Below are 26641 nucleotides of genomic sequence, written 5' to 3'. Positions count from 1 at the left end.
AGAGCTGCCCTGATTTGCTTTGCATCCAGTCACGTGGGCTCATCTGAGCTTTGGACTCAGCGTGATGAAACGGAAAACTGGGGAAGTCACTCCTCCCTCAAAACCATTTTCATTCTGAGGAGTGAAAACAACCTCCTAACATATACAGGTCTTTAACTTTCAGGTTGAATGTTCTTTATACCTATAGTACACTCTTAACTCTCCATAGGACAGAAGGAATAACTCAAAGTTTATTCGAATGAATGGAAATCAAAGAATCGTAGAATCCTTTGAGTTGAAATGAACTTGTCTTCTAGTCCAACTGCCCTGCAGTGAACGAGGACACCTACAACTGATCACATGTTCAGAGCCCTATCCAGTCTGGTCTTGAGTGTTTCCAAGGACAGGGCAACCTGTGCCAGTGCCTCACCACCCTGACTGTAAAAAAGTTTCTTAAATCCAGACTATATCTCCCCTCTTTTAGTTTGAAACCATTTCACATTCTCCTGTCTCAACAGACCCTGCTAAAGAAAGTCCTTTTCCTTCTTATAGCCCATCTCTAGATACCTTGGTGTGGGTCTTAAGTTTGAAACACAACCACTCCTTTCTATAAGAAGAGCTCTGTTAAAGGATAACTGGAGTTTAAAATCTCATTGACTATATTCAGAAATAGAATGGGCTCCAAGTTTTAAAAAGAGGTATGTAGTGATGTGTAGTCCCTGTTGGACTCCTGGTACATTTTCAAGGAACTGGTTCTACTTGAGCCTCCTGTGGACAGTAAGTCCCATCAAACACATCACCATACCTTCAGGAAGATAATTCCTTTTCCCTTTTATTCTTTCAGTCCTCTGTCTCAGTGGGGGAAAAAGACAAAGATGCAGACCAGGAACATAATTGCATTTCATTCACCAGCATGCCCTGCGCTGCTGGCACTGTTTGGGCTGCATTCAGGATGCTTGGGATCAAACCCACACTGAAACTAGGGGAAATGTGGCCATTGAGTTTCGTGTATTTTAATGCAGAGCAGGAATCAGGGCACTGTTTCCAGGCTGCCTGCCCCAGCCGAGCACCACTAAGTCAGCAGCAGGCTTTTAAAATAAATGGAGCATCACGGGGTGAACAGTTTCAATTATAATTATCATTTGTTTACTGCTGCCACGTTTTGTGGATTCATCCTTGGTTCCCAGGTAATATTTCAGTGGATTAGGCAGTACTGATATTTTAAAGCTAAAGAAGAGTTGGTGTTGGGTATACATGCAGGGTTATGGCAGCATCAGACCATAAGCTTATAAGCTCATTTAGAAAGATTTGTTTTTCAGTGTGGGACCTGTTACGTAAGGATTTGTGATGGTGATAAACTGCATATGTGGCAGTGACTGCTAACATGTAACAGGTGGGGTTAAATTCTTCCACATCAGAGTTCAGAGGCGGTTTCTGATATGGGAAAATACACTTGTTGTAAATGCAAGATAATTTCAGTAAAGGAACAGTAATTATTCTCATATGTTCCTAGATGCAGCTGCCACTACGTAAGGATATCTGTCACAACAGGTCAATTAGAAAAGAAAAACTGGAAGATCTTTGCTGATAACTTGGTTCCCATTTGGTTTTGTGTTTTCATTTGTAAGGACTTTGGATGATTTGATTTTATTTTGCTTTGTTTTCTTTTATTGTTGTCTTTTTTCATACACAGCTGTTGTGGTGTTGAGGTTCTGGTTGCTTAGTGAGCAACAAGAAATACCAAGTGGAGCCCAAACAAGTGGTATCCAGACAAGGCAATTCAATTTGGAGTATATGCTTATTCATTTATTTCACATGGGGTGTTACTTTTCCACTTAAAGAGTGGAAAGCCCTTACTGTCATTTGACTTCTGCAAACCTTTGAAATGAAGCTACATGAAGCACAAACCTTCACTAAGGTTAGGATTTGTGCTACCCCATCCACCCCTTGTCTGAGCAGTTTGCACTGACTAGACAAGTGCAAGATGAGCTAAAAAAGAGGAAATTGCCACCAGACTCCATCGTGGAGCAAGGCTGTACTTCCCAGAGGAGCACTGGCAGCCAGGCAGCAGGTGATGCCTTCTGGGTCCATCCCACCAGAAACAGCCCAGTCCCCAGCACAGAGGCTGCTAGGGTGGGATGCATGGAGCCTACACACAAAAAAATCCATCTTCTGTAGGACGTGGTCTTTTCCCATATTATGTTTTCTGTTTGTAGGGGAAAAGAGTGTAAAAAATAGTCTGCATAAAAGATTAGAAAAAAAAATTAATCATCTTAAAAACAAACTGTGAAAACATGCTTATTTCCCCTCTGCACCCCCTCTCTTTGTGGATAATCCCCATGTCTACATTTTGCTATTAAAAACACAAAGGAAGTGAACAAGGCTTCCACAAAAGGATGTTCATCCTTCAGTAATTCCTGACATTCATAGCGGATTTGAAATGCCTGTCTTTCAACAATAATGCAGTGTTCTTCACATTGGTGTCTGAGGACAAAGAAATGCCTGCATTTTTTACTGACGGATTAAGTGCTGCAAAACGAGCTGTTGTTAACTGTGGTGGTGAACAGCTTCTGTCTGGTGGTTTGCCCTTATTTAAACTTAAAGCTGACCCATCTTGGGCAGCAGCTGAGTTGCAACATGGTCAGTACTTGTTAAACAGATCACCAATGGGAGAGGATTGGAAGAGACTCATTGCTTCCAGCAGTACTTCTCTTTGTGTTTTCTCTGAACTACCATTCCCTCTGTAGTTTGTCCATGGGATAGTACTCCTTCAGCTGTCATTTGTTCATTTTCTTCCAAGTGTCTGACCACTGTCCATGATTCATTTTCAGTTCAATGCGAGTTCTGGGGGATGGTATAAAGAAGCCTCCCATTCATAGGAGAAGGTACAAAGCCAGCTAACGTGACTAACCATTTTGTGTTTGAATGCCTACTAACTCCATATGTCACTTAGTGAACCTGGAGTCCCCACCTCTCAAACAGTCATGCTAGGGTAGTGCATCCTGCTTGGCTGCTTTTCCCTCTCCAATCTGACCCTGGGCACAAGCTCAAGCCGCTCACTCCAGAGCTTGGAGCAGTCTCAGACACAGGCTTTGGTGTGTGTCAGATTGGGATTGTATGACAGTGATCATTTACCTGCCAGCACGGGCATAGCTTGTTCCTGGAGCACAGGAGAGCTGTGTGCCAGGACTTGCAGGGGGAGCACCTGCTGAAGTGATGCACCGAAACCATCTCAGAGTCACAGATTACTCTGCAGGTCTGCAGCTGCTTAAATTACATGGCTTTGATATTGCACTTTTGCTGCTCTTTAAAACCACTTCCCTGACAAATAGAAAGTGGTGTTTTTTTTCTTTGCTTCCATGGGTTTTTCTGGTTTTCTTCTGCATAGCAAACTTTCAATTCCACATTCATGGTGCAGATACATACTTTCACTCACGTAACCTTCCAGCTGCCAATTCACATACAAAACAGGCTGCTTCATTTCTGACTCAGCAGCTGCATGGACTGTCCACATTTATACATCTTTAGGTTCCAGGAAAAGAGACATTTAACCACTCCCCTTGAGCAGTTCAGCCTTTTCTGCTCTCCCCCACCCTGCAGCAGGTTAGCTGAGGACCTCTCTTCCTGTGACACAGCTGTGGTTACCTGACATGCGTGTTAGACTTGTGTTTAAACAAACAACCACATTTCCACGTGTGGGAGAAATGTGACGAGGGCCTTACCATGCATCAGCATAAACGAAGCCGCTGTGCAGTTCAGGAGAGGGCTCTTACAGGAAAGGCACAAGAAAGAACACGGTTTTTTTGCTTCTAAGAAGCCACTTTATTTGCATGACACTGCTCTGGAGGAAGCACTCATCTTCTCAGTTCATGCAAATGAACACCTCTTTAGTAGTCACTATTAATACTATTACAGCTCCCACAGAGTCATAATATTCTGAAATTCTGAACTTACACACAAAGAAAATGTCTCAAACAGGCAACCCAAAATACTTAGTAAAATCTGAAAAGTGTCCTGATGTTCTTTCAAAAGCATTCTCTCTCCTTTTCTGCCTTCCCAGCCATTTTGGTACTATCCTCTCTAACACCAGTTACAGAGCAATGGCCTGAAACTAATTCCAGCAGTTCTCACATGAGGCTGTTTTCTATAATTGCTCTCCTCTTCCCCAAATCTTTTTCTGTGAAGGCTTTTTTGCATGCTATGCAATGATCTTGTGCAGTTTTGATGGTGTTGCCAGCAGATTGTGAGTGGCTCACCAGCAAGATTGTAATTCTGGAAGACTGCTTTCCAGAGCCCTTGCCAAAAGGTCTTTATCCTTCTCTAAGATCTTGCACCACTTCCCGGCTTCCTCTTGCATGCATTCACAGCTCCCATCCCTCTTGTCTTCTGCCTTCCTTCCCTGCAGTTTTAGCATCTTGTAAAGTGCACTGTCTGGTGTAAATGTTGCACGTCATTAGTGAGTAAAGTTGTCTATTCTTCCATTTGTAAGCAGTCACAAACTTCTGACTTCTGCAAACAGGTCAGTGAAAGGAAGTCAACGTGAGCACAGCTCCAGGGGTCCACCCAGCCCAGCAGTATTGTAGCCATGAGCTGGTGGCTGGGGGGAGCAAGAAGAGGGAAAGCATTGATGATGTCTTCCTTGGAATGCTTGCTCAGCCTTCAGCTAGTTTCCTCTGGGTGGGTTTTACTGACCCAGCTGAGGGCTGGACATAGGCCTCAAAGTGCAGACTGAGGTTGATGGTGGAAAATGATTTGCTGTGGCCATAAGGATGTGTTTCTTTCAAGTATCTAGCTACATCCCTCATTTATACCTCCCTTTACCACCTTGGTGTAGCTAAATCATGAAAAAATACTCAAAAGATTGGTATATGATGGGAAGGTCTTCATAAAGAGCGCTTATGGTACTGAGCTGAGAGCTTCTAGGGTCAGCACCCAGAGCTTTGGGTTGCAAAGCACAGGTACTTCAGATGCATCTTCCCCAATTAACATCCTTAATAAAGCAAGTAGCAATTATCTGAATTCCAACACTGAATATCAACCGTAAACGCTTCCGAAATGTTTCCAGTGTTGTACTGTGTGTGGGAGCAATGCAAGGACTTGACAACAACAGATGCAGCCAGTGGCTTTAAACTTTCCTTTGTGCCATTGGAGGTTTCTGCCACTCACAAACCCTGACCGAGGGGCACTTAGACCTTTGTGCTGCCCACTCTGTAGGCTCCTGGCTTGGATCAGAGCATGCTCTGGCCACGTCCTCTCCATGCATGGCCTACAGGGAAGGGCTGGGAGCAGGACTGGTGCAGCACTGCTTTGGCAGACCTGTGCTGATGCAAAATTCCCTTCACACTTAACGTTTCCTGGACAGCCTTTCTGGTATTCAGATGTCTTTCATATGCCATGGCTGACAAGAGGATTGATTTCTCTGTATTTGCAAAACCTGCAATTGGCCCATGAGATGGCAGAGAAAAAAATAACAAAAGCGGTGTTTAAAATGACAACCAAAATATTTGCATCCTGTATTTGCATTGCTTATACCTTTCCTGGTGCAACTTGGGATTCTTTTGGGCTATGAGATCTGAAAGGTTTTCTAGTCAAAGCACTCCTTGAAAGACCCTGCTTTGAATGAATCCCAAGTTAGCAGCAGGACAAACCTGTTTTTCCTTCCGGCCTCTTCCACTGACTTGCTGTGCAGCTTTTCAGAATGTAACTTCCCTTTCTTATTTTTTCCCAAGTGTAGCCCGAAGTTATTAATTCTTGTGAGGAGAAGACATGAGTGATTAAATATTTGTAAGGGGCTCTCTTCCTGATTGTGGTGTGAGAGGTACCAGACAATACTAATCCTTACTAACACAGTGGCTGTGAGATCACGTACGCAGAGATGACTTTGCTGTGTGTCCCAGCCCTGTGTTCCCAAAAGCATCTCTCCTCAGCAGGAGCCATTTCTCCAACCTGCTGTATGCTGGCGGGTGGGATGGGTGTGAGGGAAGCACAGGCTGCCCCATTCCTGTTGGGTGTGTTCTCACAGCCACAAGCCTACCTTAACAACTGCATAATTTCTGAGGGTTTGGGGTTTTTTTTGCGTGTGCGTTTGTTTTCATTTGGAGATATTCAGGAAAGAGTATTTTAACACCCTGTGCCGTAACAAGCCAATAATCATAGCCCTTCTCCTTTCTTTGCCTCTTCCGATGTTCCTAGTTTGAGCTGGTGTCCCTCTGGTGTGCAGTTCGCTGCCATGGGTCCTGACTTTAATTGTAGAAGGTATGGTATAAATAAATGTGCTGCAGCAGCGACTGAGTGCTGCAAAAACTGTGCTGTCAGCTTGCTGTGTGTTGCCTCTTCTTCTGCTGCTCTGGCTGAAGCGTGCACGTGTCTTGTTTGCTTCGCCTGCTTTTTCAGCAGTGAGCTGTGGTAACGGGTGTCCTGAAGTGGCTATGGGTGAAGGTGGTGGCTGCTTTTCATTGGCTTTGGGTGTTTGAGAAACTGTGCTTTTGGTTGGAGCTTTTGGGGCATCATGACTTTAAGGCACTTTCCAGAAGCAGCCACGGATGACAGAGACTGTGTACTGGACAGATGTGAGCAGCTGAAGGCCAGTACAGGTGTGCTCTCTGTACGTGGACAGCTGCACTATCTTCTTCTGATCACTTTATGTGGAAAGGAGTCTGATAGCTGCAGGTGAAGATTTACAGAGTACTCACTGCTTGCTTCTGCAGAAATGAAAGGTCAGAGTAATGGTTGCTGGTCAAGTCTTGACCGGATACCATGCTTGAACAACTGGAAGCCGCTCTCCCAGAGCAGCTGTGTTTTCCTCTGGCAGCTCTTGCTGCCTGTGGGTAGAGCTATTGAAACTCTGAAGACTAGATATTGAAAAATAAGTTAATCTGTTCTTCACGTTATTAAAACTAATTCTGTTTAATTATGTACTAACAATTACAGAGCGGTATTACCAAATGATAATTATTTTATGGGCTAATATTTTCAGTTTTGAACAGAGTTCTTTGAGTCACAACTGTGTTTTTTTTCTTTACTCTGTAATATCACTATCTTGGGGTAGAAGAAAAAATGTTCCTGGGGCCTGAAAAATTGATATGAAAGGGACTCATTTCTCTTTGCAGGTGTTTTAGAGTAAGCTTTATGGTGCCTGCTATTGATACGCGTTGTTGAATCCAAATCGTTCTAAAGCAGATTAGATGGTAAATGCCTCATCCATCCTTCTTTCTCATTAATCAACAAGAAGGAGGTCCTAAAAATTTCAATAAATTTTCTTTCTCGAGGTTTATGGCATTTTTGGCTTTGAAGTTGCATATTTATCAATATGATTCAAAACAAATGCAGAAAATGAATCATTACTATGCAAGTCTACCTGAATGTAAAGCTTCTCTGCTTGTTCAGCTAATCTATGCAATCTGTAGTGTGTTTTCCCTTCCATATGTTGGTGCTGGTTGTTCGTTGCCCACTTTGATGTCATTAAATTTTGGTTCTTTATGACTATTTTTTTTTTTGGTAGACAAAGATTGCCTTAAAAAATAATCCACATTGTGTCACTTGCTCATACTGATGTTCTGTGTACCCAAGCTGGACTACATACCCAGGGTAGATCTTGCTTCTGGCTAGCAGGGTTTGTGCACATGAGGTCAAACATTGGTCATGGAGGTGTGCAGGAGGTGAATGTGCAGAGCATCCTCATTAAGCCCAAATGGCAGTGGGCTTATCAGTATTGGCATGAGGAGCACAAGGGTTAGAGGCAGAATAGAGGGATTAAGAAAGATCAGACAGAAATAGTCACATTTTTAAATGTAATTGTTTTGTGTAGATGAAAGGAGAGTGTATTAGCTTTATTTTCTGTAGATGTCACTTGTCTGCAGGTGCCGTCTCTACAGAGATTCTGCTGTTCCTTCTGAATATAATGTAAATATAAATCTCTCCCCCAATATCTGCACTTGTTTGTTGAGGAATGCACTTGTATGCTGAGGAATAGCATCATCATATCTCTGAGTGGTACAGCTAGTGACTGCATTCTGGTTTACTGTCAAAAGTATTGTGTGCTGTTTGACACTGGTCACTGAGAGCTCATCAAGATCTAACCTGCATGGTTTCTCTTCAGTTATAGCTTGGAAGGCCTTGCTGGAGACTCTGATGACAACAAGAAGCCCTCTGCAAACTTGGAGGCTGCTTCTCATGGCTCCAAGGACCTTCCACGGAGCCAGCTCACCAGCAACCAGGGCGGCTCCCTGGTCTTGCTCACTGAAGACCTTGAGCAAGGGGAAGTCAGAGCCTATGGTCACCAGGTAAAGCTGTCCACCCAGTACTGCATTTCTTGGAAACTCTACGTCTACATTTTAAAAGTCCTTTTTCAGAGTAACAGCGAAGGCTTCTACCCTGTGTGTGCAATGTAATCAGTCTTTAACAGCGATTACATTTAATTTAATTCAATTTTAACACAGCAGTTCCCACAGATTTACTGCTTAATTCTTGGGAGCAGCTCAGTTGCTGGATGTCATCTTAAGAGTGTCTACCTCGTAGAGTTACTGCTGTCCATCAGGAGCAGTAAATGAGTCTTGCAGGATCTGACCAGTGAGAGCTGATGTGTCAAGGCTCTTATGTCTTCTCTTGCATTGAGGAATGATATTTTGGGGGAGTACAGTTAAGCATCAGGTTTTTTTTACCATGTTGAACTACAGTGTTGTTTCAGTGAGGAACTGGAAACACAGCAGTGATTTCTGCTGTCTGCTGTCAGACAGTTGAGAACATCCACCTTGTAATGGCTTGCAAGAAAAGTTAGCAGCTAGTTTCTCTATTCCAAAAGCAGTTTGTTGCCTTCCCCTTAAAAGAGAATATTGCATTTCACCAGTTTGACGCTGCTTGCATTTTTGGTTCTTGCATTTTTAACCTATGCCTTACACTGGGATTGTTTGAGTTTCCACTGCTTGAAAGCATGAATTTCAGTAGTTTGCTCAGTGTGCTTTGTTTTCTGTTCTGCAGATGCACCAGGCACCACACCCACAAGGATTTAATTTCTGCACTTCCTCCGTTTCATCTCCACTGACCAAATCTGTGTCTCTAATGTCAATTACTAAACCATCGCTGGACAGTGAGTAAAACAATTCCCATCTCCTCATCTCTCTTGCCATGTGTTACATCTACCTACCTTCCCAAGGCACAATTTACTAGCACTTGCTCTTCTGTATTAGTGAAATATGCATTTCACTGTGGAATGGAGTTGTGGGTGAAAAGCCAGAACTCGTTCAGTTTAGATCCTTATTTTGTTATTCCAGTATGGGAGTCCCTGCTGTTTCTAGTTCTGTTGTTTTCATTTGCTTCTTTCTTAATTATATTACTGCTATGAAAACTGAGATTTATTGAGCTTGTTATAAAAAAGTAAGTTTGAATTTTCTACCATTTTAGAATTCCTTCTTTTGATGTTGAAGTAAATTCCACTTGAGATCTTGTTTTCCTACTTCCGAATATTTTTAAAGTAGCTATGTATCTCGGTCTTCTTGGGGGAGTTTGATGCTATTTCTCTTGTTTGAGATAATTAGTCGGGGGCAGATGGATGTCATTTATTAAATCTCAAAGATGAAGAAAATAGTAAACATTGATTAGGTGAAATTTCTCAATTTAGTTTAGCCTAATTGAAGCAATAGAAAGCACTTCATTTTGCAGCTTCACTGATTCGATTCTTTCACCTGAAAAAGTCACTCAGAAGGCTGCAGCTGGATGTGCAGCTGGATGTGGCCATGCTACACATGCTTTCATGTTATTGACTGACAGCCAGAAAATATATCAACTTTGTAGATCGCATCTTGTCAGTCAGTGATGATTCCTGATCTTTACCTCTTCATTAACGTCCTCCTTCCTTGAAGCTGTTCCTATTGCTGCTTTCTGCCTAATGCTGCTTGATTATTTCAGTTCCAGCTACCATGTGAAATAATGTTAGAGAGCGATGCTTAAAAATTGTTGAGATAAGTACACCAAAATTTTGCTGCTAACACAGCAGTGGACATACATGTCAGTCCTGACCTTTAAAAAATAGTACTTTTTTTTTTTTTTTGTGGGCCATGAAATCAGTTTTAGCATTTCAGTTTTGTTCCTGGCCGTGATGGGGAGCGCTCATGCTGAACCTGGGTGCATGCATCCTTTTTTGTGCTCATCTTCATGGTCTGTATAACTTGCAGCAAAATATTGATTTTACAGTGCTAAATTGTAACCTAAAAGCTAAACTGTGAAATCATAAACAGTCCTTCATCTTCTTTGTCTGGATACGTTTTGCCTGTCAAGAGTCTCCCATCTGTAAGACACTATACTACTGCAGTAGGAGATAAACAGTACGTAATTGAAGATCCTCAATGTACTTTCTCAAGGTGCTGAAAAACAGCCATGAATATCAAATCTATATAGCTCTTAATTCAGTGTTCTTCTGCATTTGTTACATTAACTGCAAAGAAAAAGTAAGATTTGTGAAGTAATGAATCCAGTGCAATTGAGTGAGCTGTTATAAAAGGGATAGAGTGAGGAGGCTTGGCCCATGTAAAAGCAAAGCAGAGCTGAGACAAAAACCACAGCCCCTGGGGGCTTCACCAGAGACTGAGGCTGGGAGTTGCTTGTGTGATCCTAGGATCAATTAGGCAGTAGGTAGTACCAAAAAAGCCCTCTATAATCAGGAAATTGAAGACTTCATTCAGTATGTGTTATGGTATTACTCAGATTTTTTTCGATAGCTAATTAGTTAGAAGATTTTGCAGGTGAGATCCTCTCAGGCAGGGATTAGGTTATGCTGGTGGTTTAGTTTATCGAAATAAAGAAGTGATATTTCTGTCACAGCCAGTGCTGATACAGTCAGCAATGAGGAAAATGTGTGGTTTAGAGTCATGAGACATAATACTGTATGCACAGTTTTCCCTAATGCACTTTTGGATACAGGACCATCTTTGCCTCTTATGTGAAATGCCTTTCTTGCATGCACCAGTAGCTTTAATGTTTAATAGAATTTGAAGTGTGTTTTTTCTTACAGTACGTATACAGAAGCCCAGTGAGGTGATCAGACACACTTCTTGCACTTCAGATGTGACTGCAAATGGTCCTTGCAGTGAGGTGGGGGATTCTGGAGTCCTGACAACAGCCCCAGTTACTCCAGAGTGACTCTTCACTCCTCTGGATCAGTTCTTCACTGTTTTTCAGTATTCTTTGATGCTTCTGGTAAATGATATCAGCTACCTGAGATCATATCATGTCAGTGGCAAAGCTTCAGCCACGTGTTGCAAGTCAGCCTTAGTCCAGCACAGTGCTCTGGGGCTGAGCTCTACTCTGGCAATGCATTGAGGAAAATGGAATAAGGCTTCCCTTGCTTCCCTTGGTCTTTATGAAGTGTTTCAGGATTTTGAGGGGAAAATGAGCTGTAGTTTTATCAGGCAGAAAAGTTTTGCACCTGAAACCCAGATATGTTGCACAACAGATTCTTTCTAGTGATGTGTCAATAAATGTATTGTGGCGGAATGATTTGCTTTCATACCTCTTGTGATTAGCTTGGCAGTTCTTTTTCAGATACCTCCCCGATTTACTAGCCAAGTTAGCAGGTACACATCATTTGCTTAATAGCTGCAGAATGCTACAAATACTGAGCAGTCATTCACCTCAGCTTCTGATCTGAGATCACTTAGGGTTAAGGGGAACTGACTTCATTCTGAGCACATGAAATCTATTCTAAACGCTCACTTCTGATAAATATTTCCCTCTCCCCTTTAACTGTCCAAACATATGAACTATGTTTTTAAATGCAGTGAGCTAAGACTGCAGCCTAACATGTTGCCTCCCATCTCTCCTCTCTTTTCCAGCTACTCAGGCATTCTGTGGCGCTGCGAGTTCCTTGGTTCAGAGGTACAGTACTTTGGGGTTCCCTGTCTCTTCTGTTGGGTTGCCAGTGGTGTGCTCCCCTTTGGAATACCAGATTTCCTAGCAAAATCCCAAGTGTGTTAATCAGCCCCCATGCATATCTTAGATGATACAGGGTGAAAATTGTGTGGTTTAGTTCTTAGCTCTCACAAGACTTTACTCATAGATTACTTCCTCAGACAGACTGTTATTTAACCTGGTGAGTTTACCCTGAGTTGTATTTTATGCTAGAAATAGTAGTTGTTCCTCCCTTTGTCAAGTCTGTCTGTATTTCTGTAATGACCATGTTTTTTTATGTTCCTTTCCATCCTTGCAAACTGTACAGAGATAATCTCTGCGATGGGTGTAGTTTATTGTTCTTCTGTAGAAAAAGAAGAATTCATAAGCTGGTACATGTAAAGGCAGGCATAAAAAAAATCTGATGCCCACAAAATGTGTAAATTAATATAAATAACCGTTGCACGTTATTGTTTTCTGACAATATTCCCATCTCCCAGGGGAGGCTTTACAGACAGTGTGGCTTCTGTTACAGACAGCCTTTTCACAGGGTGCTTTGTGTATCTTGCTCTGGAAGACCTCCCAGTAAAAGATGTCCATCCCTTCCACCTGCCCCACACCTGAAATGGGCTGCACACTGACAATTAAATACCAGGATTGATTTCATGTGCACTAAGGAACAAACTTTTCCTGTAAGCAGGTGGATGTTGGGAGCAGGTTGCTCGTTATTTGGCCAATGAAGCAGCAGAGGGTGCTGTGGCATGCTTTGAGGATGGAAATTGCTTAAAAAAAGAAATAGGCTTTCTTGAAACGTGTGATGAACGACTTGATTGGCATTTTCCCTTTACTCCCTTCATGTATGTAACGCCATGAAGCAATCTGTGACCCTGTAGAATAACAGATGCATTTATCCTTTAAAAACTTGCCTTTCCTCTTAATATATGCTTTGGGAGAAAAACTAAAAATAAAACCCTACCTCTTCCTTTTTTGATTTTAGCATATCTGAAGAGGGCAGCAGTGTCCCCTCTGGTAAAGGTGGAACAAAAGTCAGTCGTACCTTCAGCTACCTCAAGAATAAGATGTCCAGCAGCAAGAAGAGCAAAGTAAGTGCTTTGTAATTTGTGTAGCCACAAAAAACCTATAGACAGCAAAGATTAATTATGTATTTCCATGCATTTCCATACTGTGGTATTTATGTATTCACCTGACTGTATTTTTCCTTTTGCGAGGGGAGGGTTTTCTTTGTGGTCCTAGGGAAGAGTAACGTGGGAAATTTTAGCAGCCCCAAATTAAATGCATCCAAGGCAAGGTTTCCTCTGCTGTGTTTTGGTCTCATTTTCCCCTCTGAATTGTTTTCCATTTTAGAGAATAGATTGTGCTCTAGCATGAGTTATGGTTTTGCAGTGATTGATGTGTCTAATTTTTGCAGTGCCTGAGAGGCATTTAATAAAATGAAGACAGGAGCTGTAAGAAGGGACCAGCTACCAAAGGTTTACATCGTGTTTCCCCTTTTTTCCTACCTTTGCCACAGATTTCCTATGTACTGCTCAGTTGCTCAGACCATGACCCTGAGAGATGACCATTACTTATAATTTCCCCTATTTCTGGAGGAGGAGGGCTGAGTTTGCTGAAGGTTAAGCACTTTCTCAGCACAGACAAATTTCCTGGGTACAGAACTGGTTATAGAAATAATTACATTAATGCTGCATGCTTCTCAAAAGCAGGCTACTTTTCCCTTAGGACGTCCCCTGAAAATGAATGTATGTTTGGTGGTTTTGTTTTCTTTTGCTTGGATATTTTTTACTTTAATCTCACCCCTATTTACCATGTCTGTCAGATAGAAGCTACCTTAGCTCCTTAGCTCACATCATGCAGTCTCTGTTGTGTGCTTAAGTGATGTGTAACTACTGTGTTGATAAATCCTATTGGAAGGCCCCTGGAACATGTAACTACATCTTCTGATGAGAATTTGAGTAGCAAACAGGAAACAAGTTCTGGCATGATGCACAGTGCTTATCACACAGATGTGGGAGGTGTTGCTGTCTGTCTGTGCAAACAACCTCCACTTAGCATTTCCCAATGCAAGCACTTGGTCCTTCACCCTGTGCTCCTGCAATATAGGTGAGTTTGTGCAGCATAGTGGCATGGTGCACATTTAGATGTTGATTTTAGAAGATTGCATCACCACTGCAGTGAGGTATCAGCTGTAATGACCTCAGTGCCCATAATGTGCAGTTCCTCTTTAAGGATCTGTCTTTGAAGATGCAAACTGTAGCTGCTGACGTCTCCAAGCTGCTGAACAGCTTTGAGCCAATGCTCCAGTGCTGTTCTCTGCTGTGAAGTGCAGTGTCCAAAAAAGTTTCTCAGCAGTGTCAGTGCAATACACCAGTTAGGAGCTGTGGTTCGTGTTGCACAGACTGCACAAGACTTGAAAAGTGTTCACTGGTTCTTGCACTTTGGGTCTGCCATCTCTAAGTCAAGAACTAAATGTAAATAATAGATTATTTGGGGACAAGTAAAAGAAAAATATGACAGCTATTTGCTCTGTCTTTGTTGGAATCATGGAATCATTAAGATTGGAAAAGCTCCACAAACATCATCTAGTCCAACCATCATCCTGCTCTTAAATAGGTGTCATCCATTTGAGTTCACTGTGTTCATGGTTGTGTTTGAAATTGTCAGTAAAGCTAGAATTACTCCCAGCCATCACTCAAAACTAAAAACTGCACTAAAAACTCACCACACTAAAAACTGCAGAATGTGGCAGTTCTGGTGTTTTGGCTAATGAGAAAGCCATTATATCCAAATCTCAATTTCTCTTCTGCTTTTGGTGTTTGTGCTGAGCACGTTTCAGGACTTCAGTGGTACATTTAGTTATTTCAGTGTAAAAATTCTTGGGATCTCTGAGTTCTCGAACCTTTAGGGCTGATTAAAACCTGCAAGATTTAAAAAGAAAAACAGCAAACCTTGAAAGAGGAAGTTAGACAGGAAGAGATGGTTTCTGCTGCTGTCTGGGCTGTCAGCAGGGAGAGGGAGAATGCAAGTTCTTTCCAACTAGGTTTTGCTTTTCTCCAAACCTGGCTTCAGAAATGCATACTTTTCTAAGATTAACCATGAAATAAAGCACTTTGGAGAATAGTAATGGCAGTGGCTCTTCTTGAAAATGAGTTCTGGGAAAGTTCTTTAACAAAAGATGTCCGGAGTATTAACTGTAGTGAAGATACTGGTGGCACGTTTGTGGGTATTTACCCTGCACTAAGTGTTATGTGGGGATTAGTCAGTGAATCTCTTGCAATCAGCATCATGCACTGCCTGATGCTTTTAAAGTCTGTAACACTCCGTGTCCCTGTCAGTTAGAAAAACTCATTTTTCTTCCTTTTGGCAGAGAGTTTCTGGTAAATGATGACGTAAAAGTAGCATGAGTAATTTCTCCTCAGCTTCTGTGGTTCTTGGGCAGTGTTGTACAAGCACTTTGGTATATAGGAGGGACTGAGCTTTTGGGAGGACCTACAGAGCAGGAGGAGTGCAAGTGTAGGGAGCCTTCAGTGGCACTCTGTACTGAAGTGTGACATTGCAACACAGAGGTGTGTTCACTTTTACTTTTTATACATCCCAAACATCACAGAGGAGTTTTGTTTGACCAATAGCTCGGCCTTTTAAAAGTGTGGCCCCACAACTGACTTGCAACCTCAATATTAACCCCATCCTATCCTGCCTGTAGTTAATATCTTTTCAGCAGTGGGGTAGGGCAGTGCAGGGTGAAAGCAGCAGCAAAGTACCACGTACCCATCTTTGAGGAAGTCAGCAGCTGTCGGCCCGCCCACCTCCCCCTTTTGCTCAACCCTTTGCTGGCTGCCACCATGGGCTAGCTCTGCTGGGAGCAGCCCTCCTGCCCTGGGGGCAGAATGTCCATCAAATGACATTTAATTTAGTAGTTGGGTAGAGATAGTGATAGGAGGATGGTTGGACTAGATGATCTTATAGGTCCTTTCCAACCTTATGAACTTATGAACTTATGAACTTATGACATCGATTTCTGAAGTAGCCCTGGTCACAGTGAAGCTGGCGGGACTTAAGAACTGGGAGGTAAGAGTTTTGTGGTTATTTCAGGGTGGGGTCAGCTGCTGCATGGTACCTGCTGTTATTTTGGGCCACCAAACCGAGGGTCGTCACCCGCGGTGTCTGTTAGCGGGTGTCAGTGCAGCATTTCCACACCCACAGATGCATCCTCAGTGGCACCATAAAGCGGAGCTTTAAGTCACACTGGCAGCCCTGATGGAGCAGGACATGCTTTCATTTGTCCAGTCCTATTTGAAAACAAGCAACTGTCAGAGCAAACCCAAAAAATGGTCTCATTCTGAGACACGATGCCACCATCATCGCTCCGTCCGCGTGCAAAGCTCACTGTTTGCTCCTTCAGGGCGGTGCACCATTTCCTGTTTCTCTCCGAGTACTTAAGTTTAAATTGAAATCATTTTTACAGTGATTTTATGAAGCAATTACACTATTCCAGACTGTAGAATTACTGGGCTTTGCAGTAAACATTAGGGATGTTTGAAGCGTAGGATGGTGAATCTCCTTTCAGCATTGTGAGTGGAAGCAAGATCTGCCTGGGACACTGCTTGCTGCTCTGTCGTGGGGCTTCATGTGTCCTGACAGTAGAGAACAGCTCTGGCAGTACTGGTGCCATCACCAAGAATTTAGCTGCTCTTTAGTTCTTGAATGAGGCTGAGCTTGGTGGGAGGTGGGCAGGTCAGTCACTGAAGAACAACGTGGGATGATGGCGGGATGGTGACGGCTCAAGGAGGCAGAGATGTCTGCAAAGCATATTCTTCCATTCAGGTTTTCTCCTTCAGTTGCATCTGGGGTCAGTAAATAGCACTTGTGTCTGTAAGGCTTTGCAGGAAGAAGCTCTGATGCTGGCGTTTTGCCTGGAGTGTGTTGGGAGAGGGCAGCCTTTAGGCTGGGTTACTAATTATTTAAGCATGTCATCAGAGGCACGAAAGTTTCACTCCTGACAGCAGCAGAGTTCGATACTTCTTTTAACTGCTTCTTGGCAGCTGCTCACACAGGGAGCTCTGCATTTCTCCAGTGTTTAAGTTCCTCTTGTGAAATATTTAGCAAAGGGCATGTGGCATATCAGTAACAAAATGCAGAGTTAAGTTCACAAAAGCCTTTGCCAGGTTCAGGTTCACCTTCTCTTAGAGATGCCATGAAATCTTCACTAGTAGTTGAAGTATGGATTTGGAGATGAATAGCATTTTGTATATAGAAAAACAAGAAGTCACTATAATTCAAATGTTGAGTTTTTCTGTGGAGATTCCTATAAAAATTAGATGGTAAGCTGTGTTTGGGAGACCTCTAAATCCATGAAATGTATGCTTCAGGGGACATTCCTCACACTTTGAGTAGCTGGCAAGCTTCTGTCTGAGGTAGAGATAGAAAGATAGGCAAAAACTACTGAAAATCAGAGAAGCTGTTTGAGCTTAACATCTTTTCAAAGACTGTTGAGCAGTTACAGGGTGGAACTGCGGCTTCCTGAAGACAAGATAGTCTTTTTCTGGTGTTGCTATTGTTCCTCAATCTTTCTGTGATGCCATATTTTAAGAGTTTGTGAAAGCTCATTGGCTTCATTCGTTTGGGATTACTTGAAGGTGTTGAAAAAAGCTGTCCCTGCTAGTAAGAGGGAAAAAGGAGGAAGAAAGTAAGTCATTAACCCAGGCAAATGTAAGAAGGCAAAGGTGGACAAACACAGCTGCCTTCAGAGCAGGCTCAGTTTCGTCTCCTTTGGTGAGATACCCGTGCAGAGAGCTCTGCAAATGAGTAGTATGTAAATCTATTTCCATGGAGCCCTAGGTGTTGGGGTTTTTTTTAGGGTAGGCTGTGCAGACACATGGCCATTGTTACAGTGCGCACCGATCGATATCGTCATAGTGCTGAAGGCAAACACTGAAGAATTTGTAACTAAAGAATACACCTCTGAACAGTAACGAGGCATTCATTCTTTTTCTTGTGGCAGGAGAAGGAGAAAGATAAAGAGAAGACTAAAGAGAAGGACAAAGATTCCAAGGAAAAGGAGAAAGACAAGAAGACATTAAATGGACACCTCTTCACTGCAACCTCTGTTGTAGCCCAAGCCATCTGTTACCACTGTATGAAACCTTTCAATAAGGATTCGTATTACTGTGCAAGTAAGTTTTGTCTTCCTCTCTGCTTTTATTGTGCGTTGAATTTGAATTGGGAAGCATGAACCTGGTGCTGTACTGTTCTCACATTTAAGCAATGGTGATGTGGGGCAGGAAGGAGTCTCTGGAGGTGGTGATTCATGTGGTTGTGACTTATGGAAGCTGTGCAGAAATGAATCACAGCCACACAGAGTTGTCCTGCAGCCTCCTGCCTAGCTTCTGCTTGGACACGGCAGCATCCTCTGCTTAGCAAGATGTATCAGTCAGCTGGAGGACTTGGGTTATTTCAGCTGTGTGGTGTGGGTTGGGACTTAGGTGCTTGGTTAAAGCTGATGCTGGACAGAGAATGCTACCTTGGTTCAGGGCTGTTATTTCCAGTGGATGTCCCATCAGCTGAAACACTGCTTCAGCAAGTCCTCAGTGGAAGCATAATACAAAAAGGAAGTGCTAGCCTTTTTCTCCATTTTGATGTGATGCATCCCCCATCGAGTGACATGTGAAGTACATGGAAGACAGTGCAGGCAGTACAGCAAAAGGGGTTTCTATGAGCTTGGTCATGTTTTCCTTATTTCTCACCAGATGGCTTCTCGTGCCCATAACTGATCAGGTCAGTGGCATTTATGTGGTCACAACCAGAATGTAACTGGATTAGTTGGTGACCCCAAATGTGTTCTCACTGAAGCTCAAGATTGTCAGTTTTTCACTAATAGTAATATAGTCTCTGCCAGCCTAGAGATGAGGCAGAGTGTTTACCAGCATTGCACCCAGGCTGCAGCAGGAGGCTCTGCCTCTCTTTGTTCACACTGATCGTGCATGAACCATCTTAAGCAGGAAGGGGAAGGAGCAGCTAGCTGTGTCTCCAGAGGCAATTTGAAGTTTCCTGAAAGGGAAGAGATTTCATCAAGCTTGTTTGCATGAGCAATGCTCTGTGTCATCCTGATGGGAGATGGAAAGCAGCATCAATTACAGGCTTTCAGATGCATCCTTTCCTTTTCCTCACTCTACCTTTTTAACTCTACTTTAAGTCACTTAGAAGATATATCACAACTTATCTTTTATATCCTGGTGAGTTAAAATAATCTAACAACACTGTGTAGCAGCACATGTTTTAGTAGAAATTTCATTGTTTTCCAAGTTTAAATAGAAAATTATTGCATTTTTTCTGTACTGACCAAAAAAATGGCTGTTACTTTGTACATCTAAGTGTGGTCTATTGTCACACCACATCCTAAAATAAACTCCTCGATGCCTTGAAAATAGCAGATAACCAGCAGCAGAGGCTGCCATTATGTAGACCATTTTTTTTTCAGCAGAAGTGACAGTGCTGTACCACTATTATCACTGCTTTCTCACCAGTAGATGACTTCTTCTTAATGATTCTCAAAGGATTAACTTATTGCAAGTCAGCATCTGAACCTTTCAGTGGCACCCCCTCTTCCTGAACAGCCAATTCTGAAAGACTTATTGTGCCCTGAAATGGATGGGAAAGAGAAATAACTTTTTTTTAATAGGTCAGTGTATTCTTTTTTATTTTTATGATTACTGATGCAGCAGAGAGGCTTTCTGGGTTTTAATTATTAATATCACTGATAGTGAGGAGCTGGAGGAATTTCCTGCCTGCTCAAGGGTTAAGTTAGTTGGAGGAATAAAGTCCAGATCTTTGATCAGAAGCATGCCATGTTAACTGCAAAATGCTTTACTCCTAAATGAGATATTGTAAGGTGTTGACATCAGGTTCTCAAGGCTTGAGTTTGAATTTAGGGTTCTGAATTGTCTCCCTGTCTCTTTTTGTTTGATTTTAGTGTCAGACACCAGAAGTGAGTTCTGTCCCTCTTCCTTGTTTGATCTGAGCAGTGATACTGCTTGTGGGTTTTCGCAAGAGCGTGTGTTTTTCTGTCTGTTGTATGCACAGGAAGTGGTGGGACACTGACTAGAACAGCACCACCCTAAGCCTTACTCTTACCTTTAGCAAAGTGTCAGAAGAATAACTGGCTTTTATTAAGTAGGCCTAAGTTTAAGAAATCCTAGGAATGTGAGAGTATTTTGTAAGTCTGAGCCTGGATATTTTTTCCTTTCATTTCATATCTCTTTTAGAAATAATTCAGAGCTGTACACTTGCAGTGTGATGTACACTTAAAACGCAGTTCATGGGCTGTGTCAGCACGTTTTCGTGGATTTATAGAAACCATAGGTTGAAAGCACAGTGCTCAGTGCACTGGTGAATGTCATGGTTTCAGCCCAAAGGAGGGACTTCAGTGTATTTTTCAGGCCCTGCCCTGCAGCTGCTGTCACCTCGCAGAAGCTTCTGTTGCTTTTTCTGTTATTACTGTAGTACAGAACTCAGATCCTGTACTGCAGATCTAGGCTGTGATATATCTGAATTTAGGTAAATTGGTTTCCCTGTCCTTTTCCTGCTTTTTTTGGACCCCAATGTCCTGGCCTTGATAAGAGCAGTCTTTGTTTTTGCAGAGATGGTGCCGCTGCCATTGGTTTCTGTTTGTCTCCTGCTTCTGCTTTCCCCCCTTTTCTTTAAGAGGAATAACTCTCATCTGTTTCCTTCTGACAGACTGCAATGCAATCGTTCACAAGGGCTGTAAGGAGAGCTTTGCTTCCTGTGCAAAGGTGAAAATGAAGGTTAGTGTTAACGATCTACGTTACTGCATTGTAAGAAAGAAACATAAACGAATCAGTCTGCAGATGTGTACCATCTCAGGGTGGTCTGCAATGAGGAGCAAAGACAGCAGCAGACCCTGGGAGGAAGTGGTGCATAAAGAAAATGTGAGGGTATCCAAAATCTGAAACTAGGTTCTCCCAGAGCAAACATCATCCTTCCTGTGCAGGTGTAATGTGATCAATGCATACGATTAAAAAAGTTTCTCCTTGGCAAAACTTCAGGTGTACCCAGCACCCATAAATGCAGGATCTCTCATTTTTGAATACGACATCCTTTTATGCAGCATCATGTGCATATATAATGCATGATGAAATGTATTAAATATGTATGCTGTTTATATGAGGGGTATGCAGAATCTGTGCTCGTTCCAAATGTGAGGAGCCTCTTCTACAGCATGGCTCTCTGAGCCAGTTGCTGCTCACACCATTATGATCTAAAAAAACTTCCTCTGTGATTTTAGTTGTTCCCTTCAGTAGTCAACCCTTTCTCTTTCCATTTTACTGTTTTATTTTACTGTTTATTTTGCCCATTTCATGTACAGCAACAACAGTAGTTGCTGAGGGTGGCTCCATTATATACTGTAGATGTTGGAGAGCTAATCTGTTCTGAGAGGATTCAGTAGGGACATGGCTTTGTAGTTATGTGGCACAGCCCCATGGGAGAAAGTTATAGTGAATTTCCTTTTTCTTCTAGCCACAGAAAGGAATGCTGCAGGCACATGATACCTCTTCGTTGCCCACAGTGACCATGAGAAACAAAGGTAAAGTTTCCTTCTCCCTTTTGGTGATGGTCTCTGTCTGCTGTTCCCATTGTGACTGATTAATGTGAGTGATTAAGCAGATAGAGCAGGGATGAGTGCATCCTGCCTGCATGGTAAGCACTATTTGGGACTTGAGAAGTTGTGCTAAAGCTGCACAGATGGTTTAGTCTTATGCTTTGAGGTAGTAAAACTAGGAAGTTAAATTCTGAGTAGGAGCAACGCTGACAAAGTTTATATGGCTGCCCTGAGGTGTATGCTGCACTGCAGAGCTACCCAAAGGGACAGGTGGCAAAGAACTGGAATGAAATAGCTCACATGAGTTTTGGAGCATCGTAATTAGATAAGTTCAGTTAGTGACAGCTTGTGGATCACCATATAGTGCCACGCTCTATGATACAGTCATACCCACTGTGGTTTTTGTCATCAAATTCAGAGGAATTGCTCCAGGAACCAGAAATACATCTGAAGAAAGGAAAATATAGAGTTAAGATGAAAGGATTAGCCACAGATATATGATAGCATGAGAAAAGGTTTAGTGTTGCTCTGTAGTATGTACAGATGGAAAAAACTATCAAAAGATCTGACCAGAGGCTGGAGGATGGATATAGCCACAGGATCTCCTTGCCCAGAGAAATGCAAACCAACACAGTAGATGGCTATGTGTGATTAATTTTTGAATAATGTTAAATTTGGCTTCTCAGTTGTAGTTTCTGGACTTGCAGATTCCAGCCAAATCTTTTAGGTATAGTGCAGTCATTTCAGCAAAAAGGTCAGTGTTCTTTTCTGCCTGAAACAGCAGTGGGAAGAGCTCAGTCTCTGCTTTTCTGCTTAGGAGCACTGCTGGACATCGAAGCAATCACAGAAAAGATCACTGTTAACAAGTCCTTATTGGCTTTCTTACTGCCCAGCAGAAATAAATTAAACTTAAGCATATTGGGCCTAAGGAGGACAGAATTTCACAGGTAGATGTGATCGCTGATGCTGTATTAATACTGTGTGTGATGTCTAAATTCTGTTTAAAAGTATTTGAGCATCCAGCACTCACGTTTACTGTCTGAGACAAATTCCAGATTGTTTTGGTCAAAGCACGGAGACTTTGCTTTGTCCAAATCCTGCTTTAACAGTACCACAGGAATGCCTGGGGGGGAGGCAGAAAGCTCAGGCTTCCCTGCAGTTAAGTGTGTCTAACAGCTGCAGCTCCCAGTGCGACTCTAGAGCAAAAAGGAAGGAAATGTCAGAGCCTGCTTTCTTTAAGACTGCCATCACTGCAGCTTAGAACACAGTCGTACAAGCTGACTTTTCTCTGGAGCTTCTCTTCCAGGCTCACAACCTAAGGAGCGCCCTCGCTCTGCAATCCTTGCTCCTGATGAGAACACCGTCACCTCACTATTCAATAACAGGAGATCGCAGCAGCCTACAGCACTTTCAAAAAGTGTCTCAATACAGAACATTGCAGGGTAAGGGTTCTGCCTGTGAGTACATGGGGATGATCTGCTGGGAGCGTGGAGAAATTCAGAGCTCATTAAAAATCAGCTTGTGTCGTGGGATCTGCATTGAAAGTACGAAAAAGGATCACAAAACCAGAAGGGCCCATATTATATATGACACTGTCAGCTGTCTTCTGCACATTCAGATGGTCTGGGTCAGGTATAGTCGTGGTGTGAGTTCAGAGACATGGTGATATTAAGGACCACTTCACAGAGATGCTCTGGGATGCAGGAAGCCAACAGGCCTTGAGGTTGGAACTGTGCCATCACGTACTTTTGTAGCTCAGGCACAGTATCAATTTTTGTGTCCGTAGTGTCAGGGCAGATGCACAGTGCTGCTGCCTTCTCAATGTGTTGGGAATGTGCTACGCGTAATTAACTACAAAAGGTCACGGAAGCAAATAAAACGTGTGGTTTCTATCCTAGCTGCACACTGGCTAATAATGCAAACAGGGCAGTAGCATGGACTGGGGCATTCTGGACAATTGGCATGCCCTGGCTATTCGTGGTGAAACTTATTTCAGTCTGATTTTTCGTATCTTGCTCTGAGCAAGTGGCACAGACTCTTGTGTAGCCTTTTATACTACATTTTTTCATGGCTTGCTCCAATAACAATGAGGGTGGGAAGTGACAGTGTAAAATGGAAAGCAATGAAAAGGAGTTACCCGAACCATAAAACCTGAGGTGTGATTCTGTAAAGAAGCGCTGTCATTTAGAGCTGTAGGTCTGGTTTGTGATGTTGTAAACAATATCCTGTCTTCTGTTCTTCTTCAGTGTTGGGAATGATGACAGCTTAGTACACACTTGGAAATTTCTGTCACAGTCCACGGACTCTTTACATAAAATTAGCCGAGTGAAGGAATCCACTGAGTCATTAGTTGATGAAGGTAAGACATCTCATGGCACTTAACAGCAGCAGGAAGGTTTCCATGCTGCTTTCCAGAAAGAGAAAATCCAGTATGACATTTAAAAAGAAAAACTCATGTTGAATGGACAATTGAAGTTCATTTAATGTAATGTTAGAGTGATAGCCTGAAAAAAAAAGACACAACACAGTAATTTCTTGTTGAACTGTGGGAAAACACTTAGGAGGTTTCAGTTACAGTTTTGTTGCTTGGGACGGAGCTTGAGGGCAAACATTTCCACTTCTGCTTTGTTCCTTTGGCCTGTTCATACAGCCACATATGGAATGTACCTTTTTATGCTGATATGAGGCTTTTTTGTTGTGGGGACAGAAAAAATTTGCCATTTGCAATGCCATATTGCATTGATGGATGTATACCTGTAGTGTTCAGATGTACCTGCAGTTCACGTTTATGTTGCTTTGTGAAGGTGCAGACATGAATGAAGGACAGCTCATGGGAGACCTGGAACTGGATTCCAAGCAGCTGGAGGCAGAGTCCTGGAGCCAAGCAGTGGACAGCCTGTTCCTACAGCAGCAAAGCAAGGATGTTGTCACACGGCAAGATGTCATTTACGGTGAGACATGCATGGATGCTGATTTTTCACTCTTGATATATACACGTGCATATGTTTCAGAAACCTCATGTCAGTGAACAGGAAGATTAACTGTAAGACCTCAGGAGCCAAAGTGTCATTCTTGAAATTCTTAGAAACATAATGTGTTTTATGAAAGCTTTGTCTTTCCACCTTTCACTTCCCTGGAAGCCTTAAAAAAAATAAAATACCTCTTTCCTTTTGTCTGCTGCTGATGTTTGAACTCAGTTATAGCACAACAGCTTGCTAACAAGTCCTTTCCTTCCTGATGCAAAAGCCATCCTGCATGATAGAAATGAACAATGATGAGGCTGACGGTGAAATGTAGGAAGAAGGTAACAGTGCTCAGGGTTCACACCTCAGCAGCAATACCTGTGGCTTTTTATTGTGACTTCTCTGTCCCAGATTTCTGCCATAAGCAAAGCTGCTGATTGATATTCTAAACGCCTGATGTGGAATTTTCTGAAGCTGCTTAGAGAAGCCCAATGAGCTTGCTTGGAAGAGCTTCCTAATGAGAGTTTTTCATTGTACTGTACACTCAGATTCTCTGCCATGATGTTGTCTTAATCCTGTACAGAGCTCATGCAGACAGAAATGCATCATGTCCGCACCCTGAAGATAATGAGCGACGTGTACAGCGCAGGGATGTTACAGGAGCTGCAGTATGATCAGCAAGTTGTGGACAAGATCTTTCCCTGCCTGGAGAACTTGCTGCACATACACAGTCAGTTCTTCCAGAGGATTCTGGAAAGGAAGAAGGAGTCATCGGCAGACAAAAGTGAAAAGAACTTTGTTATCAAGAGGATAGGTGACATCCTGATCAATCAGGTAAGCCGTGGATAATGACTGCACTTAGGAAAGTGTAGCTGGAAGCCAAGTGCTCCTGAGTTCTCACTTCTCCACCCTCCTGTTCATCCTTGTTAGACAGCTATACCCGATGGCACCTTTACACGCAGACAAAACTCTACCTCTGTTTTTAAGTACTTTTTGCTCTTTTGGAGGGAGGTGTAATGATGAAAATTTGTTTTGTTTGCATTGTGGAAGAGAGAAGCATTTGCTAACAGGAACCACATGGTTTGACCCGTAGCCAGGAGGGAAGGCAGTAGCTGGCAATGAAATGTGTGAAGTGTGTTACTTCAAGATATTTAAGTTAAAGAAATGTACAAGAACTTGCTCTATCTGTGTTTTCTCCAATTCTCTTCTTTTCTAACTTGCTCTTTTGGCTTTTAAATCCTGTTCAGGTGCAGTCCCAGATTTTGTGCTTAGTGTGAATGCAGTGAAGCCACAGGCTCCGCTCATGACTTCCTAGAGATCTAATTTCTTGGCTTAGATAGCTTTTTTACTGATATGTTTTCATAAAACTCTTCAGAGAGACTGACAGGCAGTGCTGGGACATTGCACCAAGAGCTCAGTGGAAGTTGGGTCTTTACATCTCTTGTCTTGCAGTTCTCTGGTGAGAACGCTGAGAGAATGAAGAAGACATATGGCAAATTCTGTGGGCATCACAATGAGGCAGTGAATTACTTCAAGGACCTGTACGCCAAGGACAAGCGTTTCCAGGCTTTTGTCAAGGTAGGACCTGGTGGATGAGAAACAGCCAATGGGGAAGAAGAATATTTCCTTTCTGTGCTCCATCCAGTGAGCATTTTGAAATTTTTCATCTTTGTTTCCTAGGAAAAAATGAGTACCTCCTTGGTGAGACGTCTTGGGATTTCTGAATGCATCTTGTTGGTAACACAGAGAATCACCAAGTACCCAGTCCTGTTTCAGAGGATACTGCAGAACACCACAGGTAGGGAGCAGTTCTTTTCTAAGCGTGTATTTGCTCATCCATTGTGCATTTCCAGGATCTTTATTGACTGAAGTAGATTTTCTAAGTATTGGATGACTCACGCTGGTGCAATGGGATAACCACATTTCATCTCTGTTTTGTGTTGGTTGATCAGATGCCTTGATTTAGTTGATGTAGTCTATCTCTAGCTAATCACAAAGCCAGTGTGCTTAGACTCCAGAGTCTTCCAGCTTACTTCCTTTTTTTATAATGGCTAAACTGTGTGATTAGTTTGCTCATTTCATATGTACTGTCTTAAAGTATATTGGAGCAGCTCCCAGCCTCAATGCTGTGAGTGAAGAGTTTTGTGAAGCCCTCCTTAGGAGGGAGAGATACAACCTGCCTTGG

The 26641-nt window shown here is 42.6% G+C and overlaps 1 protein-coding gene across 3 annotated transcripts in view; it reads left to right on the top strand.

The window, feature by feature from the left end:
- Positions 1–26641, top strand: part of AKAP13 (A-kinase anchoring protein 13) — an 81534-nt gene that overhangs the window by 43664 nt on the left and 11229 nt on the right. For 2 of the 3 annotated variants that reach the window (XM_065734005.1, XM_065734006.1), the window contains 15 exons: positions 2811–2864; positions 6172–6234; positions 8078–8261; positions 8956–9064; positions 11805–11847; positions 12857–12962; positions 17879–18050; positions 20611–20678; positions 21412–21478; positions 22800–22935; positions 23740–23852; positions 24298–24444; positions 25040–25290; positions 25909–26034; positions 26137–26254. In XM_065734005.1, coding sequence (XP_065590077.1) covers positions 2811–2864; positions 6172–6234; positions 8078–8261; positions 8956–9064; positions 11805–11847; positions 12857–12962; positions 17879–18050; positions 20611–20678; positions 21412–21478; positions 22800–22935; positions 23740–23852; positions 24298–24444; positions 25040–25290; positions 25909–26034; positions 26137–26254 — 1757 coding nt within the window. The remainder of the gene's footprint in view (positions 1–2810; positions 2865–6171; positions 6235–8077; positions 8262–8955; positions 9065–11804; positions 11848–12856; positions 12963–17878; positions 18051–20610; positions 20679–21411; positions 21479–22799; positions 22936–23739; positions 23853–24297; positions 24445–25039; positions 25291–25908; positions 26035–26136; positions 26255–26641) is intronic. The other variant, XM_065734007.1, reaches the window with a different exon arrangement.

This window comes from Cyrtonyx montezumae, unplaced genomic scaffold, assembly GCF_038088225.1.
Source record: "Cyrtonyx montezumae isolate F1298 unplaced genomic scaffold, pur_monq_1.0 scaffold_17, whole genome shotgun sequence".
Taxonomy (NCBI): Eukaryota; Metazoa; Chordata; class Aves; order Galliformes; family Odontophoridae; genus Cyrtonyx; species Cyrtonyx montezumae.
This window is presented reverse-complemented; position numbering and strand designations above follow the sequence as displayed.